The following is a 22,954-nucleotide window of genomic DNA, read 5'->3' as shown; positions in this document are numbered from 1 at the left end:
CGTGAGCCACTGCGCCCGGCCCGGTCTCGAACTCTTGACCTCGGGTGATTCACCTGCCGCAGCCTTCCAAGGTGCTGGGATTATAGGCGTGAGCCATCGCACCTGGCCTATTGTTTGTTTTTTATTTTATTTCTGCTCTTTTTATTCGCTTTCATCTAATTACTCTGGGTTTATTTTTACTTTAGTAAGATGTAATCTTGTCAGTAACTTAAATTCTTTTTTCCTTTCTTTTTTTTAATCTTCTATTCTAAGGAGCAAAATTGTTTTTCTTTTCTTTTTCTTTTTTTTGAGACAGAGTCTTCCTTCATTCCCAGGCTCCAAGCTGGAGTGCAGTGGCACGATCTTGGCTCACTGCAACCCTCACCTCCCTGGTTCAAGCAATTCTCCTGCCTCAGCCCCCCGAGTAGCTGGGACTATAGGTGCGCACTACCACGACCAGCTAATTTTTGTATTTTTAGTAGAGGTGGGGTTTCACCGTGTTGGCCAGGATGGTCTCTATATCTTGACCTCGTGATCCGCCCGCCTAGGCCTCCCAAAGTGCTGGGATTACAGGTGTGAGCCACCGCACCTGGCTGTTTTTCTTTTCTAATACAAGCATTTAAATGTATAACTTTTCAGGCTGGGCACGGTGACTCCTGCTTGTAATCCCAGCACTTTGGGAGGCCGAGGCAGGTAGATTATCTGAGGTCAGGAGTTCAAGACCAGTCTTGGCAACATGGTGAAACCCTGTCTTTACTAAAAATACAAAAATAAGTTAGATGTGGTGGCACACGCCTGTAGTTGCAGCCAATCAGGAGGCTGAGGTAGGATAATTGCTTGAACCCAGGAGGCAGAGATTGCAGTGAGCCGAGATCACGCCATTGCACTCTAGCCTGGGTAACAACTCCGTTTCAAAAAAAAAAAAAAAAAAAAGAAAAGAAAAAGAAAAAAAGTACATTGTTTAATTTTCAAAGATTTCAGATTTTTTTTTTCTAGATATCATAAGTGAATGAATTCTAGTTTAATTCCACTGAAGTCTGATAAATAATCTGCAAGATTTCAGTTTTGTGTTTGTTATTTTTTGAGATGAAGTTTTGCTCTTGTCGCCCAGGCTGTATTGCAGTCGCAGGAGCTCGGCTCGCTGTAACCTCCGCTTCCTGGGTTCAGGCGTTTCTCCTGCCTCAGCCTCCCGAGTAGGTGGAATTGCAGGTGTGAGCCACCATGCCTGGCTAAGTTTTGTATTTTTAGTAGAGATGGGGTTTTGCTGTGTTGGCCACATTGGTATCAAACTTCTGACCTCAGGTGATCTGCCTGCCTCAGCCTCCCAAAATGCTGGGATTACAGGTGTGAGCCACCGTGCCAGGTTGGATTTCAATTTTTATTAAGATTTATTTTATAGACCAGCACATGACTTATCTTGGTGAACATATTGTGTTTACTTTAAAATAATATATATTTTGCAATTGCTGAGTAAGCGATACAGAAATGTCTATCAGGTCAAGTTGGTTGGCAGTGGGTTCAGATATATATCTTTAGATAATCTATTTTTGTCTAATTCTATCACTACTGAGAGGAGTGTTAGAATGTCAACTAAGACTTGTGGATTTCTTCATTTTTTTCTCTTTAATTCTGATCATTTTTACTCGATGTATTTCGAAGTTGTTTACCTATTTATTTAGTACGTACGTATTTATGATTGTAATATCTTTCTAATGAACTTGCAGTTGTATCATTTTCAAATATCCCTCTTTGTCTCTGATAGTACTCTGTCATAAAGCCTGCTTTATCTGATATTAAAGTAGCCAACCAGCTTTCTTATGCTGAGTGATTGCATAATGCTTCCATTTCCATCCTTTTTTTTTTTTTTTTTTTTGCAACTTGTCTATGTTTATATATTTAGAGTGTATCTCTTATAGACATCAGATAATTTGGTCACCCTTTTCTGTCCAGGCTGAAAACTTCTGTCTTTTATTTTAATTTTATTTCATTGATTGATTGATTGAGATGGAGTCTTGCTCTGTCACCCAGGCCAGGGTGCAGTGGCGCAGTCTTGGCTCACTACAACCTCCGCCTCCTGGGTTCAAGCGATTCTTATGCCTCAGCTTCCCAAGTAGCTGGGATTACAGGTGCACACCACCATGCATGGCTACTTTTTGTAATTTTAGTTAAGACGGTTTCACCATGTTGGCCAGCCTCGTCTCGAACTGCTGAACTCAAGCAGTCCTCCCCGTCAGCCTCCCAAAGTGCTGAGATTATTGGCATGAGCCATCATGCCAGCCACCTTCTGTCTTTTAATTAGAATCTATTAATCTATTGAATTTAAAGTAATTATTGATATGTTTGATTTAGGTCTACAGTTTTAGCATTGGTTTTTTGTTTGTCCCATCTGTTTTTTTGTTCTTTCTTACTTTTTGGTCAGTTGAATATTTTTTAGAATTTCATTTTAATTTATGTACCATTTCTAATTCAGAAAAGTAATTTCAGGCCAGACATGGTGGTGTACACCTGTAATCCCAGCTACTGAGAAGGCTGAGGCATGAGAATGGCTTGAATCCAGGCGGTGAAGGTTGCAGTAAACCGAGATTGTGCCACTGCAATCCGGCTTGGGCGACAGAGCGAGCCTATGTCTCAAAAACAAACAAACAAACAAAGAAAAGTAATTTCAAGAAAATTTCATCAATTCAGCCAGCAGTTTTGTTTATTTTTATTTGTCTTGGCAGGATTATGAAAGCCCTTGCAAATGCTGGAGTACCTGTCCCTAACGTTCTTGACCTCTGTGAAGATTCAAGGTAAAGTTCAGCTGTTTTTGCTATTGTACATTGAAGCTACAGGAGAGAAAAGCCCATATGCTAACACAAATTCCAGTTTGTTAAAGACAAATAAAATTTGGGTAGGAGGGAAAAGAAACTTTATAGCAACCTCTCCCAGAAGTTCTCAGATATTTAAATTATCCTGCAAGATAAGTATATGCCTGCTTTGGGGAAAATTGGTAGAAAACATCTATTTTAACATTCAAAAATACATATTTATCTAGTTTCCAGGGTTTTTCTAACTGTTTTTTTGTTTTGTTTTGTTTTATTTTTTGAGATGGAGTCTCATTCTGTCACTCAGGCTGGGGTACAGTGGCCTGATCTTTACTCATTGCAACCTCTGCCTCCTGGGTTCAAGTGATTCTCCTGCCTCAGCCTCCCAAAAAGTTGGGATTACAGGCGCCAGCCACTCTGCATGGCTAATTTTTGTATGTTTTTAGTAGAGACAGGGTTTCATCATGTTGGCCAGGCTGGTCTTAAACTCCTGACCTCAGGTGATCTACCCACTTCAGCCTCCCAAAGTGCTGGGATTACAGACATGAGCCACCTTGCCCAGCCCTAAACTGTTTTAAACAGCTTTGTAACATGCTTTTTGAGTATCTCTTCTTTCCTAACATTTTAATTATGAAACATTTGAAACCTTCAGAAAAGGTGAAAGAAGAAAAAATAAGATAGTGAATAACTGTTTACACTTCATCTAGATCAAAAATGAAAACATTGTTAACATTTTGCGACATTTACTTTCTATATATGTTTGTATATACATGTATGGTTTTAACATATATATAATTTTTTTTGGCTGAACCTTTTGAAATAAGTTTCAGACAGCATGTATCTCTCAAGAATAAAGACATTAGCTAGGCATAGTGGCTCATGCCTGTAATCCCAGCACTTAGGGAGGCCAAGGTGGGCAGATCACTTGAGCTCAGGAGTTTGAGACCAGCCAGGGCAACCTGGGAAAACCCCATGTCTAAAAAAAAGTTAGACCAGCCAGGGCAACATGGCAAAACCCCATCTCTAAAAAACAAACAAAAAATTAGTCAGATATGGAGGCGCACACCTGTAGTCCCACCTACTCAACCTGGAAGGTTGAGGTGGGAGGATCACCTGAGCCTGTGAGGTGGAGGCTGCAGTGATCTGTGATCACACCATTGCACTCCAGCCTGGGCGACAGAGTGAGACCCTGTCTCAAAAAAAAAGGGGTCTCACTCTGTCACCCAGGCTGCAATGTAATGGTGCAATCTGGGCTCACTGCAACTTCTGCCTCCCTGGTTCAAGCAATTCTCCTGTCTCAGCCTCCCGAGTAGCTGGTATTATAGGCATGTGCCACTATGTCCAGCTAATTTTGTATTTTCAGTAGAGATGGGGTTTCTCCGTGTTGGTCAGGCTAGTCTCGAACTCTCAGCCTCGGATGATCTGCCCACCTCGGCCTCCCAAAGTGCTGGGATTACAGGCATGAACCACGCAGAGGCTGCAGTGGGCAAAGAATGTACCACTGCATTCCAGTCTGGGTGACAGAGTGAGACTCCATCTCAAATAAATAAATAAATAGGTAAACTGATTGCTATTAATGACCAAAAGATGGATTAATGAAATGTCATTGGGTCACTTTAGTACTGCTAGGTGGTATATACACCATTCATACCACCAAAACATGATAAAAATAACCTCAATAACAAGAGGGGATACTTATTGAACCCTCATTGGAACCAGACACCATGCGAGGCACTCTGTATATTTGTTCCCTTAATTCATTTTTTTTGAAGTAACAAGTACTCTGGAAGCTCCCTTAGTTCTTAGAATTACCCTTTGAAGTTGTTATGTTTTACAGATTAAAAAAAACAGCATGGCCAGGCGTGGTGGCTCACGCCTGTAATCTCAGCATTTTGGGAGGCTAAGGCAGGCAGATCACAAGGTCAGGAGATTGAGACCATCCTGGTTTACACAGTGAAACACCATCTATACTAAAAATACAAAAAATTATCTGAGGGTGGTGGCACACGCCTGTAGTCCCTGTTACTGGGGAGGCTGAGGCAGGAGAATCACTTGAACCCAGGAGGTGGAGGTTGCAGTGAGCCGAGATTACACCACTGCACTCCAGCCTGGGTGACAGAGCGAGACTCCATCTCAACAACAAAGCTCGGAGAGGTTTAATAAGTCCCTCAGGATCACTCTTCAAGTAAGGGTAGAGTTGGGATTTAAATCTGGTTCCAGCCAGGTGCAGTGGCTCATGTCCGTAATCCCAGCACTTTGGGAGGCTGAGGCAGGCAGATCACCTGAGGTCAGGAGTTCGAGACCAGCCTGGCCAACATGGTGAAAGCCTGTCTCTACCAAAAATACAAAAATTAGTTATGGTGATATGTGCCTGGAGTCCTAGCTACTCGGGAGGCTGAGGCAGGAGAATCACTTGAACCCAGGAGGTGGAGGTTGCAGTGAGCCAAGATCGCATCACTGCACTCCAGCCTGGGTGACAGAGCAAGACGCCGTCTCAAAAAAATAAATAAATAACAAATAAAAACCTGGTTCCATGTGACTCCAGAGACCCCTCTCTGAGCCTTGCTGCTCACTACATGATCACACCTAAATCCATTCCAGTGGCTTACACAAATGAACCAGGGAGAAGAGAGAAGCATGCTGTCCAGGAAGCACAGACAGGTGTGCATGTGTGTGCATGCACATGTGTATGTGCATGTATGTGGGTATATGTGTGCATGTATGTGTGTGTGTATCAATCAGTTGCAAGAGAGGGTACTTCTAATGCACTGTGCTTATATGAAAGGAAAATGGAAGTGTCCAGTGCTCTGGGTCTGAACTCTTCACTAGCTCTCAACCCATACACCCAGGTACAGTGATGAAGAATAGGGTCATGACTAACAGCCTGCCACATTACGAATCTGATCCCTGAAACCCCCTTCTGTGTTCCTCCCAGTGTCGTTGGCACCCCCTTCTATGTGATGGAGTACTGCCCAGGCCTCATCTACAAAGACCCCTCCCTGCCAGGCTTGGAGCCCAGCCAGAGGCGAGCCATTTACACTGCCATGAACACAGTCCTGTGCAAAATTCACAGTGTGGATCCCCAGGCTGTGGGGCTTGAAGACTATGGGAAGCAAGGTGAGCAGGAGGCTGCGTCTCTCATGCTGGTTGTTTCATCACTAGTGCTTATGCTTTGGGATCGGAATTGTTTTGGGTATTAACAAATCAAGAGTAAGGCAGACTTAGCTTCTTCCTTGGAAATCCAGTTTAGTTTTAATGGAGGTGTTGCTTACTTAGGCATTTGGGCCTTCGATAAATCCCTTTATGAACCACACAATCTCTCTTCCTTGCAACTTTTTTTTTCATTTTTTCTTATTTTTTTCTTTTTTTCCCTTACTCTCCTATTCAATTCCCTGCAACTTTTATCTCATTAGACCATTTATATATTTTTTTCTGATACTGACCAAAGGTATTTAAGGCATATTTTTCTTCGTTTTTTACCCTTTCCCCTAAATATTCTTTTTAACAGGAATATATATATTTTTTGAGAGGGGGTCTCACTATGTAGCCAGACTGGTCTCAAACTTCTAGGCTCAAGGCATCCTCCTGTCTCAGCCTCCCAAGTAGTTGGGACTCTGGGCATGTCCCACCATGTCCAGCTTCAACAGGGATAGTTTTTTTGTTTGTTTTTTGAGAGAGGGTCTCTCTCCGTCCCCCACACTGGAGTGTAGTGGTGTGCTCTTGGCTCACTGCAGCCTCTACCTCTTGGGCTCATGTGATCCTCCTACCTCTGCCTCTCGAGTAGCTAGGACTCCAGGTATGCACCACCATGCCCGGCTAATTTTTGTATTTTTAGTAGAGACAGGGTTTCGCCGTGTTGCCTAGGCTGTCCCTGAACTCCTGGGCTCAAGTGATTTGGCCTCCCAAAGTGTTGGGATTACAGGCGTGAGCCACTGCAGCAAGCCCTCATGTAGTTCTTACCACATGCCAAAAACAGTTCTAAGAGCTTTACATATTTTATTCTCCCAACAGCTCTGTGAGGACCATCTCAAGATGAGGAAACTAAAGCACAGAGATGTTAAGTAACCTGCCTGAGATCACACAGCTAGAGAACAGCAGAGTTGGGTTTCAGCACCTGGCAGTCTGGCTCCAGAGTTCATGTGCTCAGTTAACCACTGTTGTTTAGCCAACAAGTGATTTATGAAAGGCTATTACGGAGCTCACAAGATCTTTTTTTTTTTTTTGAGATGGAGTTTTGGTCTTATTGCCCATGCTGAAGTGCAGTGGCACAATCTTGGCTCACTTCAACCTCCATCTCCTGGTTTCAGGCAATTCTCCTGCCTCAGCCTCCCAAGTAGCTGGGATCACAGGTGCCCACCACCACGCCCAGCTAATTTTTGTACTTTTTAGTAGAGACAGGTTTTTACCATGTTGGACAGGCTGACCTCGTGATCTGCTCACCTCAGCCTCCCGAAGTGCTGGGATTACAGGCATGAGCCACCGTGCCCGGCCACAAGATCTTTAAGAGGACCAGAGATCATGCTTGGAGACCATGCAGCTAGGAACAGCGCCCAGACCATGCTAGTCCAGCCAAGTAGCGAGTGAGTTCCACCTGGAGGCAGCAGGAGCATCATGTGGGAACTTCTCTAGGCAAAGGAACGTGTTCAAAGACATGACACCACCTGCTGCAGAGCATGACAAAGGCTTTTACTGCAGTTTTTTTCTTCTGCTATTTTTCAGAGGCTGCTGAAATCACACACCATGTTCTAATCCTCTTTCCCCTAGGGGACTATATTCCACGCCAGGTGCAAACCTGGGTTAAGCAGTATCGAGCTTCTGAAACCAGCACCATCTCAGCTATGGAGAGGCTGATCGAATGGCTTCCCCTCCATTTTCCCCGTCAGCAGAGGACGACGGTGGTGCACGGGGATTTCAGGTAGATGTGTTTTCAGGGAGAGCTGAAAAATGACAGCAGGGGTGCTCCAAGGGGGAGTCGAGCAATTGGTCTTAGTCCAATTTACAATTGGGAATTATTCCCATTACAAAGCACCTCTCTGTGTATGGTTTTTTCAGGCAGGGTTACTCGGCCCTGGCACTGCGACCTGTTGAATTGGGTAAGTTTTTATGGTGGGAGCTACTTGTGCATTTTAGGATGTCAGGCATCATCCCTGGCCTCCACCCACTAGATGCCAGTATCGCTCCTCCCGCAGAGTGTGACAACCAAAAATCTCTGCAGACCTGGTTCAGTGTTCCCAGGGAGGGCAGCATTCTTTTGTTGAGAACCACTGTTTGAAAATAAGGCAGAGTCTACAGCCATACCACCCTGAACATGCCTGATCTCATCTGAAAGTAAGGCAGAGCGAGGGTGCTACTCACCTCCCAAGAGGCCTTGGGATGGACATTCTCACTGGGTGTAGTGAAAGGAATGAAAGAGAGTGACAAGGTCTCTGGGGATATGTGATGAGTCTGTAGTGCCATTAAAATGGGAACTTCAGTGTGCCTGGCATCCGGCGGCAGTGTCTAGCTTTCTTACCATCTCTTGCTATGAAAACTGCCCATTAGGTACTTTTATAGGGTAGCGTTTATAGTGTTTTCTGCTTCGCAGCACCTGGAGGCCTGCTTTTGCTGCAAGCATGCCTTCTTTGGCTGTCTGACCTATTTGGTTGTCTTCTTGCCCCTCTAGGGACTCAGGCCTTTTATAAAACAAGGCTAGAGAATGAAGGCTAATTTTGAAGATATTCCTTTTTTTTTTTTGAGACAGAGTCTCACTCAGTCACCCAGGTGGAGTGCAGTGGCACGATCTCAGCTCAATGCCTCCCGGGTTCAAGTGATTCTCCTGCCTTAGCCTCCCGAGCATCTGGGATTACAGGTGTGCACCACCATGCACGGCTAATTTTTGTATTTTTAGTAGAGACGGGGTTTCACCATGTTGATCAGGCTGATCTCAAACTCCTTCCCTCAAGTGACCTGTCCGCCTCAGCCTCCCAAAGTGCTGGGATTACAGGCATGAGCCACCGTGCCTGGCCTTAAAGACATTTCTTTGCTGTCCAGATTTGACTGGCCTCTCTTCACTGGCTTGACCAGTGTCACTCCCTCCTGGCTTCTTCTGTTAGCTGCCTTTGGGGATCCTCCTGGGTCTGAGAGTGGACTGCTAGTCTTTCTCTCTCGTGTGGTCATCACGGGAGCTTGAGGCACCTGCTCCTGCATCAGTCTCTGACTGACTGGGCCAAGTGCTTCCCCCATACTGCATGGAACTTGGCATGCAGCTGGGCTGCATTTGATCCCCTCCTCCATCATCTTTCTCCACTTGGGACTCTAGAGTATTGCCTGACAACACTTCCCTTGCCAGCTGTTACCATACATTCTCTTTGGTGGGGAAGACCTCAGGTGGCCTTTGTGTCACCAGCCCACAACAGCTACTCCATGGACCTTGTCTTTGCTTCTCTTGGCACCTCAATGATCCATGAATGTGATCAAGGATACAGCAGGCAGGAGACGTCCAGTGTGGTCTGAGCACCCCCTCCCCTAGCTATAGTGAAGTATGATGATAATTTAGGATATTGCCTCCAGGAAAGGGATCCTCTGATTTTAGAGAGTGTGCTGCTAATGGAGTAAATCTGTAGTGGTGGGATTGTAAAGTGCTGCAACTTTCAAAAGTAATAGGCAGTGGCCAGGCATGGTGACTCATGCCTGTAATCCCAGCACTTTGGGAGGCCAAAGCAGGTGGATCACTTGAGGTCAGGAATTTGAGACCAGCTTGGCAAGGAAGGGCATTACATAATAGTAAAAGGATTACTGCAACAAGAAGAGCTAACGACCCTGAATATATGACCAGCCTGGCCAACGTGGCCATATCTACTAAAAATACAAAAAATTAGCCGAGCGTGGTGGCATACCTGTAATCCCTGCTACTTGGGAGGCTGAGGCAGGAGACTCGCTTGAACCTGGGAGGTGGAAGTTGCAGTGAGCCAAGACGGGGCCACTCCAGCCTAGGTGACAGAGCAAGACTCTGTCTCAAAAAATAAAAAGAAAAAGAGTATTGGGCAGTAACGTGGGAGATGGGAATATGGTACAACCCATCATTTCTTGTAAAGAAGCATCTGCTGGCCAGACGTGGTGGCTCATGCCTGTAATCCCAGCACTTTGGGAGGCCAAGGCAGGTGGATCATGAGGCCAGGAGTTCGAGACCAGCTTGGCAAGGAAGGGCATTACATAATAGTAAAAGGATTACTGCAACAAGAAGAGCTAACGACCCTGAATATATGCGCACCCAATACAGGACCACCCAGATACATAAGACAGGTTCTTAATGACTTATAAAGAGACTTAGACTCCCACACAATAATAGTGGGAGACTGTAACATCACATTGTCAATATTGGACAGATTAGCGAGACGGAAAATTAACAGGGATATCCAGGACTTGAACTTAGGCCCGGAATAAGCGAACTTGATGAACATTTATAGAACTCTCCACTTCAGATACACAAGGCATACGTTCTTATCAGTACCATATCTCACTTATTCTGGAAGTGACTACATAATTGGAAGTGGGTCACTTCTCAGTAATTGCATGGCATTTCATAGGTTTAAATGAAATATTGGTTGGCTGCTTGTTTGTTATTTTCTTCCCTTATTCCTTCCTGTCTCCATTGTTGAGCACGATTCTTGGCATAAAAGAGGTTTTTGATTCCCATTTTTAGACTGCATTCTAGCCTGGGCAATAGAGCAATATGCCCGTTCTCTTTCCCTCTTTCTCTTCCTTTTTCTTCCTCTCCTTCATTCTTTTTTCCTTTCTAAAAAAAAAAAAAAAGAAAGAAAATTCCATGAGATGTAAAGAATAAAAGAATATAAGGAAATGACCCCCATCTTCCTGGCTCACGTGACTTCATATTCCAGCTGTTAGTTGGGAAACCAGGAAAAGCAATTCACAGCTATTTGAATTCTATCTTTTTCTAGTCCTCAGCAGACTGTGAACTATTCAGTCTGACTAAACTATGTCTTTGGTTACTACATTTGTCACTCCCAAAATTATAACTTCACACACACACACTCATACACACATACACATTTTCACACATATGGGCTTTTTATAACTTGCTGTTAGAAAGCACGTTCATGAAAAAGATAATTCACTTTTTCTACTCGACTATTACCTAACGGGAGTTATCATTCCAGATGACAACTGGAATCAGCTTACTTTTTGTTTTGTGCTGTATATTCTTATTTCAATGGGTAAAACCAAGATCTTAGAATTGCCTAAAAATTTTAAATACGCCCTTTTGAATCTATGAAGATTACCTGACTAACGTAACCTTCTCAAACAGGGTCTATTGTTCTGGATCCATTTTCTATTGTTTTACGTCTCCTGGGTCACTGAGATCCTGATAGCTTGTATTCTAAACCAGTGTTTCTCAAGGCTTAGTGTGCATCCGAGTCACGTAGAGGGCAGCTGCGCCTACCCCACTGAATCTCTATTCGTAGAAACATTGCAGGTGATGCTGATGCTGCTGGTTCAAGAACAAGCCTGGGAGAACCACTGTTTTAAACCAACCTGAATAAGAAAGAGCACTGGACTAAGAGTCAGGAAACCTAGACTCTGATCATAGATCTGCCACTATCTGGCTGTGTGGTCTCAGAAAAAAAAAAAAAGAAAAGAAAAAAAGAAGCATCTGCTGCAGCTGTGCACCAAGAGACTCAGGCAAAGAAGTGTGGTTTGGTCATACATTGGAATTCTATTTAGTGGGAAAAATAAACCAATTTGCTATACATAGTAATAAATCTCAAAAAGATAATGCTAAGTAGAAAAAAGTAAGTTTCTAAAGGGTAATATATCATTTTTGAAAATTTAAAAATAATTGAAAGAACTCTATATGTGGTATATAGGTTCAGGTATAGATAAGAGAAATATAGAAATGTCTGAGACTGAGACATACCAACTTCAGGAAAGCAGTAAATCTGTTATTTTTTTAAAAAATCTGAAGCAAATATAACAAAAAAGCAGATATAACATCTGTTAAATCTGAAAGATGGACACGTGAGTTCTGTCATTATGTCATGCTCTGTATTTTTCTGCATGCTTGATACTTACTTTTTCTTTTAAATACAGCATGCTTTACAGACAGCCCTGCCAGGAAACAGAAGGCATGAAAGAGGCTCTTTGGGGAGATTTCAGTACAAGGTTGTAATGTGGTTTAGGGGAACTGCTGAAGAACAGCGTGGAGTCCCAGGGCCAGTAACAGTGAGGAGTCAGCCCCAGCACTGGGTCTGATGGGATGAGCATGTGCTGTGGTTATTGTTACTCTACAACAAACTCTGTCAGAACTTAGTGGCTATCAACAATGAGAGCAGTCATTTTGCTCATGAATCATTGCAGTCCAGGGGCAAGACAGCTTATTTCAAAGTGGGGCAGCTGTCGGGCTGGGGCTGAATCCTCTGAAGACTTGCTGGCATGCCGGCCCTGAGCAGAGAAGACATGAACAGCTGGCCTCCTCGGGCCTTTCTTTCTGTCTCTTTATGGTTCCCACGTGGTCTCTCCAGTACGGCAGCTTCTGGGTAACTGGACGTTTTTTTTTGAGACAGGATCTCTCACTGTCTCCCAGGTTGGAGTGCAGTGGCTATTCAGAGGCTGGAACATAGCTGACTGCAGCCTCCAACTCGTGGGCTCAATGATATCCCACCTTAGCCTCCCGAGTAGCTGGAACTACAAGCGTGCACTACCGTGCTCAGCTAATTAAAAAAATTTTTTTGTAGAGATAGGATCTTGCTGTGTTGCCCAGGGTGGTCTTGAACTCCTGAGTTTAAGCAGTTGTCCCACCTTGTCCTCCCAAAATGTGGGGATTATAGGCATGAGCCACTGCACTCAGCCCTGCGCTTCTTACCTGGGGGCTCAGGGCTCCAGAATAGTTTGTTTCAAGAGACAGTGGGCTGGGTAGAAACTATCATGTTTTCTGACCTAGTCTAGTCTCAGAAGTCCCTCAGCATCACTTCCACCTGCCTTGTATCTGTTAGAAGCGAGATGCTTCACTGGGCCAAGCATTAGACTCTACCTTTTGTAGAAGGAATGTCCAAGGGTTACAGATCTGTTTTAAAACCATCACAGGGAGGGAGTAATTCCCTGAACCCAGAGAGGGTAGCTCTGTGGGGAGGGCTGCAGAGAAGGACCTGGGGAAGTATCCAGGCTCCTTCCCATCTCCTGCTTCTGATTGGCTGAGTCCAGCTGGAAGCCAGAGAGCAAGGGAGCCCTTGGAGGACACAGCCCCTGGAGCTCAGGCCCCCCTCTCCCCGGGCACAGAGGAGATGGGAGGGTAGGGAGAGAGCTTGAACGGACAAACAAAGCACACAGAATCCACCCTACCCCTCAGTTTTCTTAGTGCTGTCTCCATTCCTCCTGGGGCTTTTCAGGCTCGACAACCTGCTGTTTCATTCAGAAAAGCCGGAGGTGCTTGCTGTCCTTGACTGGGAACTTTCTACCTTGGGCGACCCCCTTGCGGATGTGGCCTACAGCTGCCTGGCTCACTACCTCCCATCCAGTTTTCCTGTGCTGAGAGGTAGGAACTGCTGCTGGACAATAGTGAGGGAGCAAGCCAGTTCTGAAAGCATTTGAGAGCAAACTTGGTTGATGTAGTCTGCGATTGGGCCGGGGAGTGAAAGTGAGATCCTGGTGGTTCTGGTGGGAAACATAATTGGAATGCGCTCCTATCACATATTCGGGGAAGTGGATATAGGATGTGTGTTAAGTGAAAAGGATACCTGGATAGGCACCTCTTATGCTTTTACATAGCTAACTTCTATTTACGGTTTTTTGTTTGTTTGTTTGTTTGTTTTTAAGATGGAGTTTCGCTCGTTACCCAGGCTGGAGTGCAATGGCGCGATCTCGGCTCACCGCAACCTCCGCCTCCTGGGTTCAGGCAATTCTGCCTCAGCCTCCTGAGTAGCTGGGATTACAGGCACGCGCCACCATGCCCAGCTAATTTTTTGTATTTTTAGTAGAGACGGGGTTTCACCATGTTGACCAGGATGGTCTTGATCTCTTGACCTCGTGATCCACCATCCTCGGCCTCCCAAAGTGCTGGGATTACAGGCGTGAGCCACTGAGCCCGGCCCCTATTTACGGTTTTAAATTAAAAACACATTTATTATAAAAAATACTAGAGCCAACAGATAGCAACAACAACAAAACAGTTAACATCATTAGTAGTCCCAGAGATAACCATTTGCTGACATTTCAGTATTCGTCCCCGTCATCTTTTGTGTGTATATGTACATTTCCTAATACAAAAATGGGACATGATCTAATGACATGCTTTTTTTCACTTCATTGTATACTGTGGACATGTTCTCATGACATTAAGTATTTCTTCTACATCTTTTTTTTTTTTTTTTGAGACAGATTCTCACTCTTGCCAGGCACTGGACTGGAGTACAGTGGCGCAATCTCGGCTCACTGTAATCTCTGCCTCCTGGGTTCAGCCAATTCTCCTGCCTCAGCCTCCCGAGTAGCTGGGACTATAGGCACGTGCTGCCACGCCCAGCTAATTTTTGTATTTTTTAGTAGAGACGGGGTTTCACCATGTTGGTCAGGATAGTCTCGATCTCTTGACCTTGTGATCTGCCCGCCTCGGCCTCCCAAAGTGCTGGGATTACAGGTGTGAGCCACCATGCCTGGAGACAGCATAATTTTTAATGAGAGCATAGAATTGTATAGAATTAAGGGAAGACATTTGGTTTAATTCCTATTTAGATATTTAATTTGTTTCCAATTTTTTTTTTGTTTCCAATTTTTAAATATTACCACCCCCCACCCATGAAAAAAGGCAGTGAACATCTTTGTAGTAATATCTTTGCCTATATATAAGGTATAATCCTAAGATTAATTTCTAGGAATGGAATATATTACATGCTTCTAAATCATGAAAATGTCACAAATGGAGCAAATAAGTGAAATTGTTTGATTTGATATAATTATTTTCATAATTTAGTGAGTTTTTTTTTATTTTTATCTTTATTTGTTGATTTGTTCATTTATTTTTGAGATGGAGCCTCGCTCTGTCACCCAGGCTGGAGTGCAGTGGTGTGGTCTCAGCTCACTGCAGCCTCTGCCTTCTGGGTTCAAGTGATCCTTCCACCTCAGCCTCCTGAGTAGCTGGGATTACAGGCATGTACCATCATGCCCAGCTAATTCTTTTTGTATTTTGCATAGAGATGGTGTTACACCATGTTGGCAAGGCTGGTCTTGAACTCCGACCTCAAATAATCCACTTAACTCAGCCTGCCAAAGTGCTGAGATTACAGGCATGAGCCATCACACCTGGCCAAAATTATTTTTTATACTTTAAATATTTTTTAAGGCCAGGCATGGTGGCTCATACCCGTAATCCCCACACTTTGGGAGGTCAGGAAGGGCGGATCATGAGGTCAGGAGTTTGAGACCAGTCTGGCTAACATAGTAAAACCCCATCTCTACTAAAAATACAAAAATTAGCTAGGTGTGGTGGCACATGCCTGTAATCCCAGCTACTCAGAAGGCTGAGGTGGGAGAATCGCTTGAACCCAAGAGGTGGAGGTTGCAGTGAGCCAGGACCTCACCATTGCACCTAGCCTGGGTGACAGAGTGAAACTCCATCTCAAAAAAAACTAAACAACCACAAAAAAATAGAGGTTAAAAAGAATAGTCACTGTGTTGCCCAGGCTGGTCTTGAACTCCTGGGCTTAAACGGTCATCCTGCCTCGGCCTTCCAAAGTGCTGAGATTACAGGCATGAGCAACTGCACCTAGCCGAGATGGCTTTCTTTCTTTCTTTTTTTTTTTTTAAATGACATCTTGTCCTACCAGCAAGCAAGGAAGTTGTTTTTGAGATAAAGTATCTCACTCTGTCACCCAGGCTGGAGTGCAGTGGCGTAATCTCAGCTCACTGCAACCTTTGCCTCCCAGGTTCATGCGATTCTCCTGTCTCAGCCTCCCAAGTAGCTGGGATTACAGGTGCATGCTACCAGGCCTGGCTAATTTTTTTTTTTTGAGATGGAGTCTCACTCTGTCACCCAGGCTGGTATGCAGTGGTGTGATCTCGGCTCACTGCAACCTCTGCCTCCTGGATTCAAGCAGTTCTCCTGCCTCAGCCTCTTGAGTAGCTGGGATTACAGGCATGTGCCACTATACCTGGCAATTTTTTTTTTTTTTTTGTATTTTTGGTAGAGACGGGGTTTCACCACGTTGGTCAGGCTGGTTTTGAACTCCTAACCTCGTGATCCACCCGCCTCAGCCTTCCACAGTGCTAAGATTACAGGTCTGAGCCACCATGCCCAGCCGATTTTTGTATTTTTAGTAGAGACAGGGTTTCATCATATTGGTCAGGTTGGTCTTAAACTCCTGACCTCAGGTCATCCTTCTACCTCGGCTTCCCAAAATGCTGGTATTACAAGTGTGAGCCACTGCGCCCAGCCTGAGATTGCTCTTTCTATGTCATTTTTGATCAAATGACTGGTTGAAGATAACATGCATCCACCCTTAACTGTGGTCCAGATAAAACTGGAAGTTCCCATTCCTTCTTTTACTGCCAATTGAGTCTGAAACTTGTAAGAGCCAATTTGTGAATAAGGGCTTCATGCCTGGATCCCCAGCCATCTAAGGGAGGAAGAGCCAATGCAGGAATAACCTAACCCATGGAACTAGTCGTGAAACTAATTTCCAACGGACATAGCGATTTTCAGAATTTAAATACTTGCCAGCCTCAGGGGATTGTCGTATCACTGACTGCCCATGAATGGCTCTATCTTTCTCCCAGGTTTTAATGACTGTGACTTGACACAGCTGGGAATCCCTACTGCAGAGGAGTATTTCAGGATGTACTGCCTCCAAATGGGACTCCCTCCCACAGAGAACTGGAACTTCTATATGGCTTTCTCCTTTTTCCGCGTGGCCGCAATTCTACAGGGAGTCTACAAGCGGTCACTCACAGGTAATGGGATAGCCACCCTAAAGAGCTGCTGGGGGGTGAGTCACAGCGAGGACCGTGCGTCTACCTGGAAGCCCTCTCGGGGGCCACAGAGGCTTTGGAGAGACCTGTTGGGCCAGGATTCTCTGAGATTCAGTTAATTCAACCATTTGTCACATATTTTCTTTACAATATTTAGTTATTTATTACTTGTTTTTGAGACAGGGTCATATTCTGTCGCTCAGGATGGAGTGCAGTAGTGCATTGGCTCACTGCAATCTCTACCTCCTAGGTTCAAGCAATTCTGCCTCAGTGTCCCAAGAAGCTGGGACTACAGGCCTACACTATTATACCTGGCTAGGTTTTTTTTGTATTATTAGTGGAGATGAGGTTTCACCATGTTGGCCATGCTGGTCTTGAACTCCGGGCCTCAAGTGATCCGTCCTCCTCGGCCTCCTAAAGCACTGGGATTACAGATGTGAGCCACCATGCCCAGTCTCTTTACAATATTTAAACTTGCTTTTTTTTGAGACAAAATCTCACTGTCACCACGTTGGGAGTGCAGTTGCGACCTTGGCTCCCTGCAACCTCCACCCCCTGGGTTCAAGCAATTCTCCTGCCTCAGCCTCCCGAGTAGCTGAGACTACAGGTGTGCACCACCATGCCCAGCTAATTTTTATATTTTTAGTAGAGACAGGGTTTCACCATGTTGGCCAGGATGGTCTTGATCTCTTGACCTCGTGATCCGCCTGCCTTGGCCTCCTAAAGTGCTGGGATTACAGGCATGAGCCACTGCACCTGGCCCAAACTTTTTTTTTTTTTTTTTTTTGAGACGGAGTTTCACTCTTGTTACCCAGGCTGGAGTGCAATGGCGCGATCTCGGCTCACCGCAACCTCCGCCTTCTGGGTTCAGGCAATTCTCCTGCCTCAGCCTCCTGAGTAGCTGGGATTACAGGCACGCGCCACCATGCCCAGCTAATTTTTTATATTTTTAGTAGAGACGGGGTTTCACCATGTTAGCCAGGATGGTCTCGATCTCTTGACCTCGTGATCCACCCGCCTTGGCCTCCCAAAGTGCTGGGTTTACAGGCGTGAGCCACCGTGCCCAGCCCCTTTTTTTTTTTTTTTAAATTATTAAAGTAATGCACAAAGACTTTTTTCAAGTTAAAGCATACGTGCATATGATCAAAATTCAGTCATATAGAATTATATAAAATTTTGTTTCATCCTTTTCAACACCATTCCTCAAAGATAAATGTTACTTGTTAAGAGTTTCCTGGGCCCTCCAATTTTTCTGTTTATATATCTTCTCTCTCTCCTCCTACTTTTACACAAATGTGATTATCTTAAGTGTTTTTCAGAACTTTGATTTTTAATTTTGTATGCTTAAGAATTTCTATGGAATATGTATGTGCCCATTTCCATATTTAACAACTATATCAGGCAAATTTCTTGTTTTGTGTTTCCTTTTTTTTTTTTGAGACAGAGTCTCACTTTGTTGCCTAGGCCTGAGTGCAGTGGTGCAATCTCAGCTCACTGCAACCTCTACCTCACAGGCTCAAGCAATTCTCATGCCTCAGCCTCCCAAGAAGCTGGGATTGCAGGCACAGGCCACCATGCCCAGCTATTTTTTTTTGTTTTTAGTAGAGATGGGGTTTTGCCATGTTGGTCACGCTGGTCTTGAACTCCTGGCCTCAAGTGATCCACCCCCCTCAGCCTCCCAAAGTGCAGGGATTACAGGCATGAGCCACCATACCTCACCTTCTTGCTTTTTCAATTAACAGTATTTCACAGAGATCTTTCCATGTGAGTCTATACAGATCTACATCATTCTTTTTTATTTCTTTTTTAAATTTTTTTTTCATTTTTCATCAGTGTTACTTGCATTTTTATTTCTGTAGTACATTCCATTATATGCATATACTATAATTTATTTAATCAGTTCTCCTATTGATGTATATTTAGTAGTTTGCAGATTTTTTTGCAGTTGCAAAACAGTGATTGTCCACCAACAGTGGTTAGTTGGTGAACATCCTTTCTCTTGTATGTGTGAATATATCTGAAAGACACATTTCCAGAATTAGAATTGCTGGGTTAAAAGTATGTGCATTTAAAATTTTTGTAGATGTTGCCAAATTGCCCTGTAATAGGATTGCTGAAGTAGAAAAAAAGATTATTGTATTTCCTTTAATGCTACTGTGACATACATGGGGAAATGTTTTATTAAACTAGCTGAAAATTCTAGACGGTTCCTTGTTAAGTTGGATATTTTGAGAAGAAAGGTTAAGTACTGTTACTCAGAACTGATGGTTGGTTGAGCATATGTACACATGTACCGCATATGTGTGTGTGGATGAACCGCTGTCATTAGTTCTAATTCTAAATTTTATAGGGTAGAAAATGAAATCATCTGTATCCTAAATTAAGAACATAAAAAGGCAGGTTAAAGTTTGCTTTCTATGTAGAAAGGAAGACAAGTAGAAAGAAAAAGGAATCCTTTATACCAAAAAGATCTAGACACAGTGACTAACCCGGTAGCATTAAGCACTCCCAGTGCCCACATTATGTTCTCTAAATTCCATTCCCATTAAGAGGAACCAGGACTTTTTGGAGAAGTGCCTGATTTCAAGCATGGTTGGCACGATATCTACAAGATGAACATGGAACATCTTGTCATACCAGCGAGCAAGGAAGTTGTCAGAGACCACAAGGGTTTTACCTAAAGACTTGGGAGCTGGCCGGGCTCTATGGTTCATACCTGTAATCCCAGCACTTTGGGAGGCCAAGGCAGACGGAACACCTGAGGTCAGGATTTCAAGACCAGCCTGTCTAACATGGTGAAACTGCATCTCTACTAAAAATATAAAAATTAGCCAGGCATGGTGGCAGGTGCTTGTTAGCTACTTGGGAGACTGAGGCAGGAGAATCGCTTGAATCTGGGAGGTGGAGGTTGCAGTGAGCTGAGATTGTGCCACTGCACTCCAGCCTGGTTGACAAGAATAAGACTCTGTCTCAAAAATAAAAAAGACTTGGGAGCTAACTTGAACAGGCTCCCACTTGCTAACAATAGGAAACTTTGGGCATCACCAAGGATGATAGCTGAAATGGATGAAACTCATCAGTTATGTTTAAATCCATGAGTAGTAGCAGGGCACAGTGGCTCACGCCTGTAATCCCAGCACTTTGGGAAGCCAAGATGAGCAGATTATTTGAGGTTGGGGTTCAAAACCAGCCTGGCCAATATGGTGGAACCCCATCCTACTAAATATACAAAAATTAGCTAGGTATGGTGGCAGGCACTTGTAATCCCAGCTACTCAGGAGGCTGAGGCAGGAGAATCACTTGAATCTAGGAGGCAGAGGTTTCAGTGAGCTGGGATCACGCCAGTGCACTGCAGCCTGGGTGACTGAGCAAGACACTGTCCCCTGAAAAATAAAAATTAAATAAATAAATAAGTCCATGAGTAGTGATACAAAAACAAAGAGACAAAGTCTCATTGATGACTTCAGAGGATGCCAGGGAAGCAACTTATTATTCTGAAAATTGGTAAATAGAGTTGTGGGGGGGATCAGGAATTGTCCTGTCTTTCCTGTACAGATCATATCTCAGGCTATCCAAAGATGTGGGAACATTTCTCTCTAGAGAAGCATCCTGGACCGAGTAATGTAGAATTCGTATATCACCAGTTTGCAACTCCTAATGCATTAATGGATATGGGCAATAAGCTTCAATGAAAGCCAACACCACTAAGAGAGACAGAGACAGCCGGACATTCCATACCTCCTGATGTTTCCCTCAAAAGTCACGCCAACTCTGCCCAGGCCTCTAGTGCTAGCTGTCAGCTCATAGGAAACACAGGTTTCAGATGGGCATGTTCAGCAGCACCCTGGGCACAGCCACTCACAAAATCCAGATTCTGGAAAACATCACAGGGCAAACAACTGAGTTCCTTCAAACACATACATTTCAAGGGGAGGAAAGGATGAAAAAGGAACCTGTAGATTGAGAGAGACTTAAAAGATACATCAGGCTCGATGCGTTGGCTCACACCTGTAATCCTGGCACTGTGGGAGGCTGAGACAGGCGAATCATCTGAGGTCAGGAGTTCAAGACCAGCCTGGCCAATATGGGGAAACTCCGTCCCTACTGAAAGTATAAAAATTAGCTGGGGCCTTGTGGCAGGCACCTGTAATCCCAGCTACTCGAGAGGCTAAGGTAGGAGAATTGCTTGAATTTGGGAGGCAGAGGTTGCGGCAAGCCATGATTGTGCCACTGCACTCCAGCCTGAGCAACAAAGTGAGACTCCATCTCAAAAAAAGGACAGAGAGAGACTTAAAAGATAACACCAGCCAGTTACAGTGTTGGGACCTTATTTGGATCCTTGCTTGAACAAATTATTCTGAAAAAATTTTGATGATTGTCAGTAAAACTCAAATTCTGAGTGGATAGTCGATGATATGACATTACAGTTAACGATTTTTTAAGGGTCATAATAGTATTGTGGGTTTTTAAAAAAGTGCTTGTCTTTAGAGTTGTGAAAGAATTCTAGATGAGATATTTGGGATTTACTCCAAAAATTCCAGGACAGTGGGAGTGGGGATGGAAGGGAATGAAACTAGACTGGGCTGGTGTTGATCATTGTGGAAGGTGAGCAGTAGAACCCACGGGCTCATTATTCTCTCCTCTCTACTCCTGTGTGTCTTTAAAATTTTCCAAAAGGAGACTAGGTGCAATGGCTCACACCTGTAATCCCAGCACTTTGGGAGGCCAAGGCTGGTGGATCACCTGAGGTCAGGAGTTTGAGACCAGCCTCGCCAACATGTTGAACTCCTTTCTCTACTAAAAATACAAAAAAGCCATGCGTTGTAGCAGGTGCCTGTAATCCCAGCTACTCTGGAGGCTGAGGCAGGAGAATTGTTTGAACCTGGGAGGCGGAGGTTGCAGTGAGCAGAGATTGTGCCACTTTACTGAAGTCTGGGTGACAGAGCGAGACTCTGTTTCAAAAAAGAAAAGAAATTTTCCCAAAGGAAACCTCAAAAACAAAAGGCAAGGAGAAAGGAACTCATCATAGGGTTTGCTAGTGCTGAGGAAGTGTTTAGCTTTGCAGTCAGCGACACCCCCAACCTCACTGGCAGCCTCTGCTCTCAGCCAGGTTGCCAGATTCTTTGGAGACAGGCAGTTGCAGTAGGGGAATTGATCATTCATTCCCAAGCATCTGAGCCTCTACTAACAGCCAGCATTGTGCTAGGTGGTCCTGGAGATAAAAAGTCATGAGGAAAACTGTCTGGAGAAAAACCAGTGCCCGGAGAATTTCTAGTTTAACTCTACCTGGTCTGATAAGCAGGAGTTGCAGGAGGCAGGAATTTCTGGAAACTACATGTTCCTCTTTTGTGAAAATATGGTATCAGCTGTAAGCCACCATTTCCCATTTTTGTTACGGTGTTTTGCAATAAACACTAACCAGAAATATTTACTTAAGCAGAATGGCTGCTAAGTCTTTATGGTAATGAATAGGCCTGGTCGCCTCTGACATTTCTTAGTGGGTTGCCGAGTTCTCTCCCTGCTCTGCTCCAGTGCCCTGGGGAAGATCTTAATAGACTTTGCCCACTGTAGAATCTCCACACTGAGTGTCCTCAGCCTACCTCTCAGGAAGCCCTCTGACATGTTTCTAAGATCCCACGAGCCATCATCATGGGTTCCAGCTTCTCGGCTCAGAGGTAAAACATCCCACCTGTTTGCCACCAGACAGAAAAAGGTCTTATTTGTTCAGGCCTTTATTCCTCTGATCTTACTGTGCACTCTTTTCCCTCCCTCTGGGAAGCCAGCCAGATACACTGAGGAAATGACAGTTTTCTCACTTAAAAACAACAAAATCCATTTTTTTGAAAGAATAATATAAAAACATACAATGAAGGGGGGAAAACCCAACTATATGAACATAAATATTACTTCTGTACGTTTGTCTTCTACAGTTAGCTTTAAAATTTTTTTATTTGAACAGTTGAGATATTTGGTACTGCCCTGGAAAAGTGGAGCTTAGAATGGGTATCTTTTTCCATGGCATTCTCTCTATGGTGTCATTTACAAGAGACCTCAGATCAGCATTAGATTGGGAGGAAGATGAGAAAGACTAGAGCCCAGTGAGCAAAAGATTTAGTCTGTACCTGCCCAGCCCATGTGTCCTTCTCCTTCCTTGATAAATGTGTGCAGGAATAAGATTTCTGGTAGATGGCCACTGAAATTCTATAAAGTGCTTATAA

At 44.2% G+C, this 22,954-nt stretch overlaps 1 protein-coding gene across 3 annotated transcripts in view; it reads left to right on the top strand.

Moving 5' to 3' along the window:
• ACAD10 (acyl-CoA dehydrogenase family member 10) overlaps positions 1 to 22,954 on the top strand; it is a 70,928-nt gene that overhangs the window by 31,997 nt on the left and 15,977 nt on the right. For all 3 annotated transcript variants that reach the window (XR_010343823.1, XM_012469049.2, XM_064379826.1), the window contains exons 8-12: positions 2,700 to 2,768; positions 5,719 to 5,900; positions 7,548 to 7,698; positions 13,166 to 13,311; positions 16,545 to 16,718. Coding sequence is in view for 2 of the 3 variants with exons in the window: in XM_012469049.2 (XP_012324472.1) it covers positions 2,700 to 2,768; positions 5,719 to 5,900; positions 7,548 to 7,698; positions 13,166 to 13,311; positions 16,545 to 16,718 (722 nt within the window). In the remaining variant the exon portion in view is untranslated. The remainder of the gene's footprint in view (positions 1 to 2,699; positions 2,769 to 5,718; positions 5,901 to 7,547; positions 7,699 to 13,165; positions 13,312 to 16,544; positions 16,719 to 22,954) is intronic.

This window comes from Aotus nancymaae, unplaced genomic scaffold (genome assembly GCF_030222135.1).
Source record: "Aotus nancymaae isolate 86718 unplaced genomic scaffold, 86718_ANA_hifiasm-v0.15.2.pri h1tg000021l, whole genome shotgun sequence".
NCBI classification, from domain to species: domain Eukaryota; kingdom Metazoa; phylum Chordata; class Mammalia; order Primates; family Aotidae; genus Aotus; species Aotus nancymaae.
Note: the sequence above shows the minus strand (reverse complement) of the source record. Positions and strands in the feature narration are given on the sequence as shown.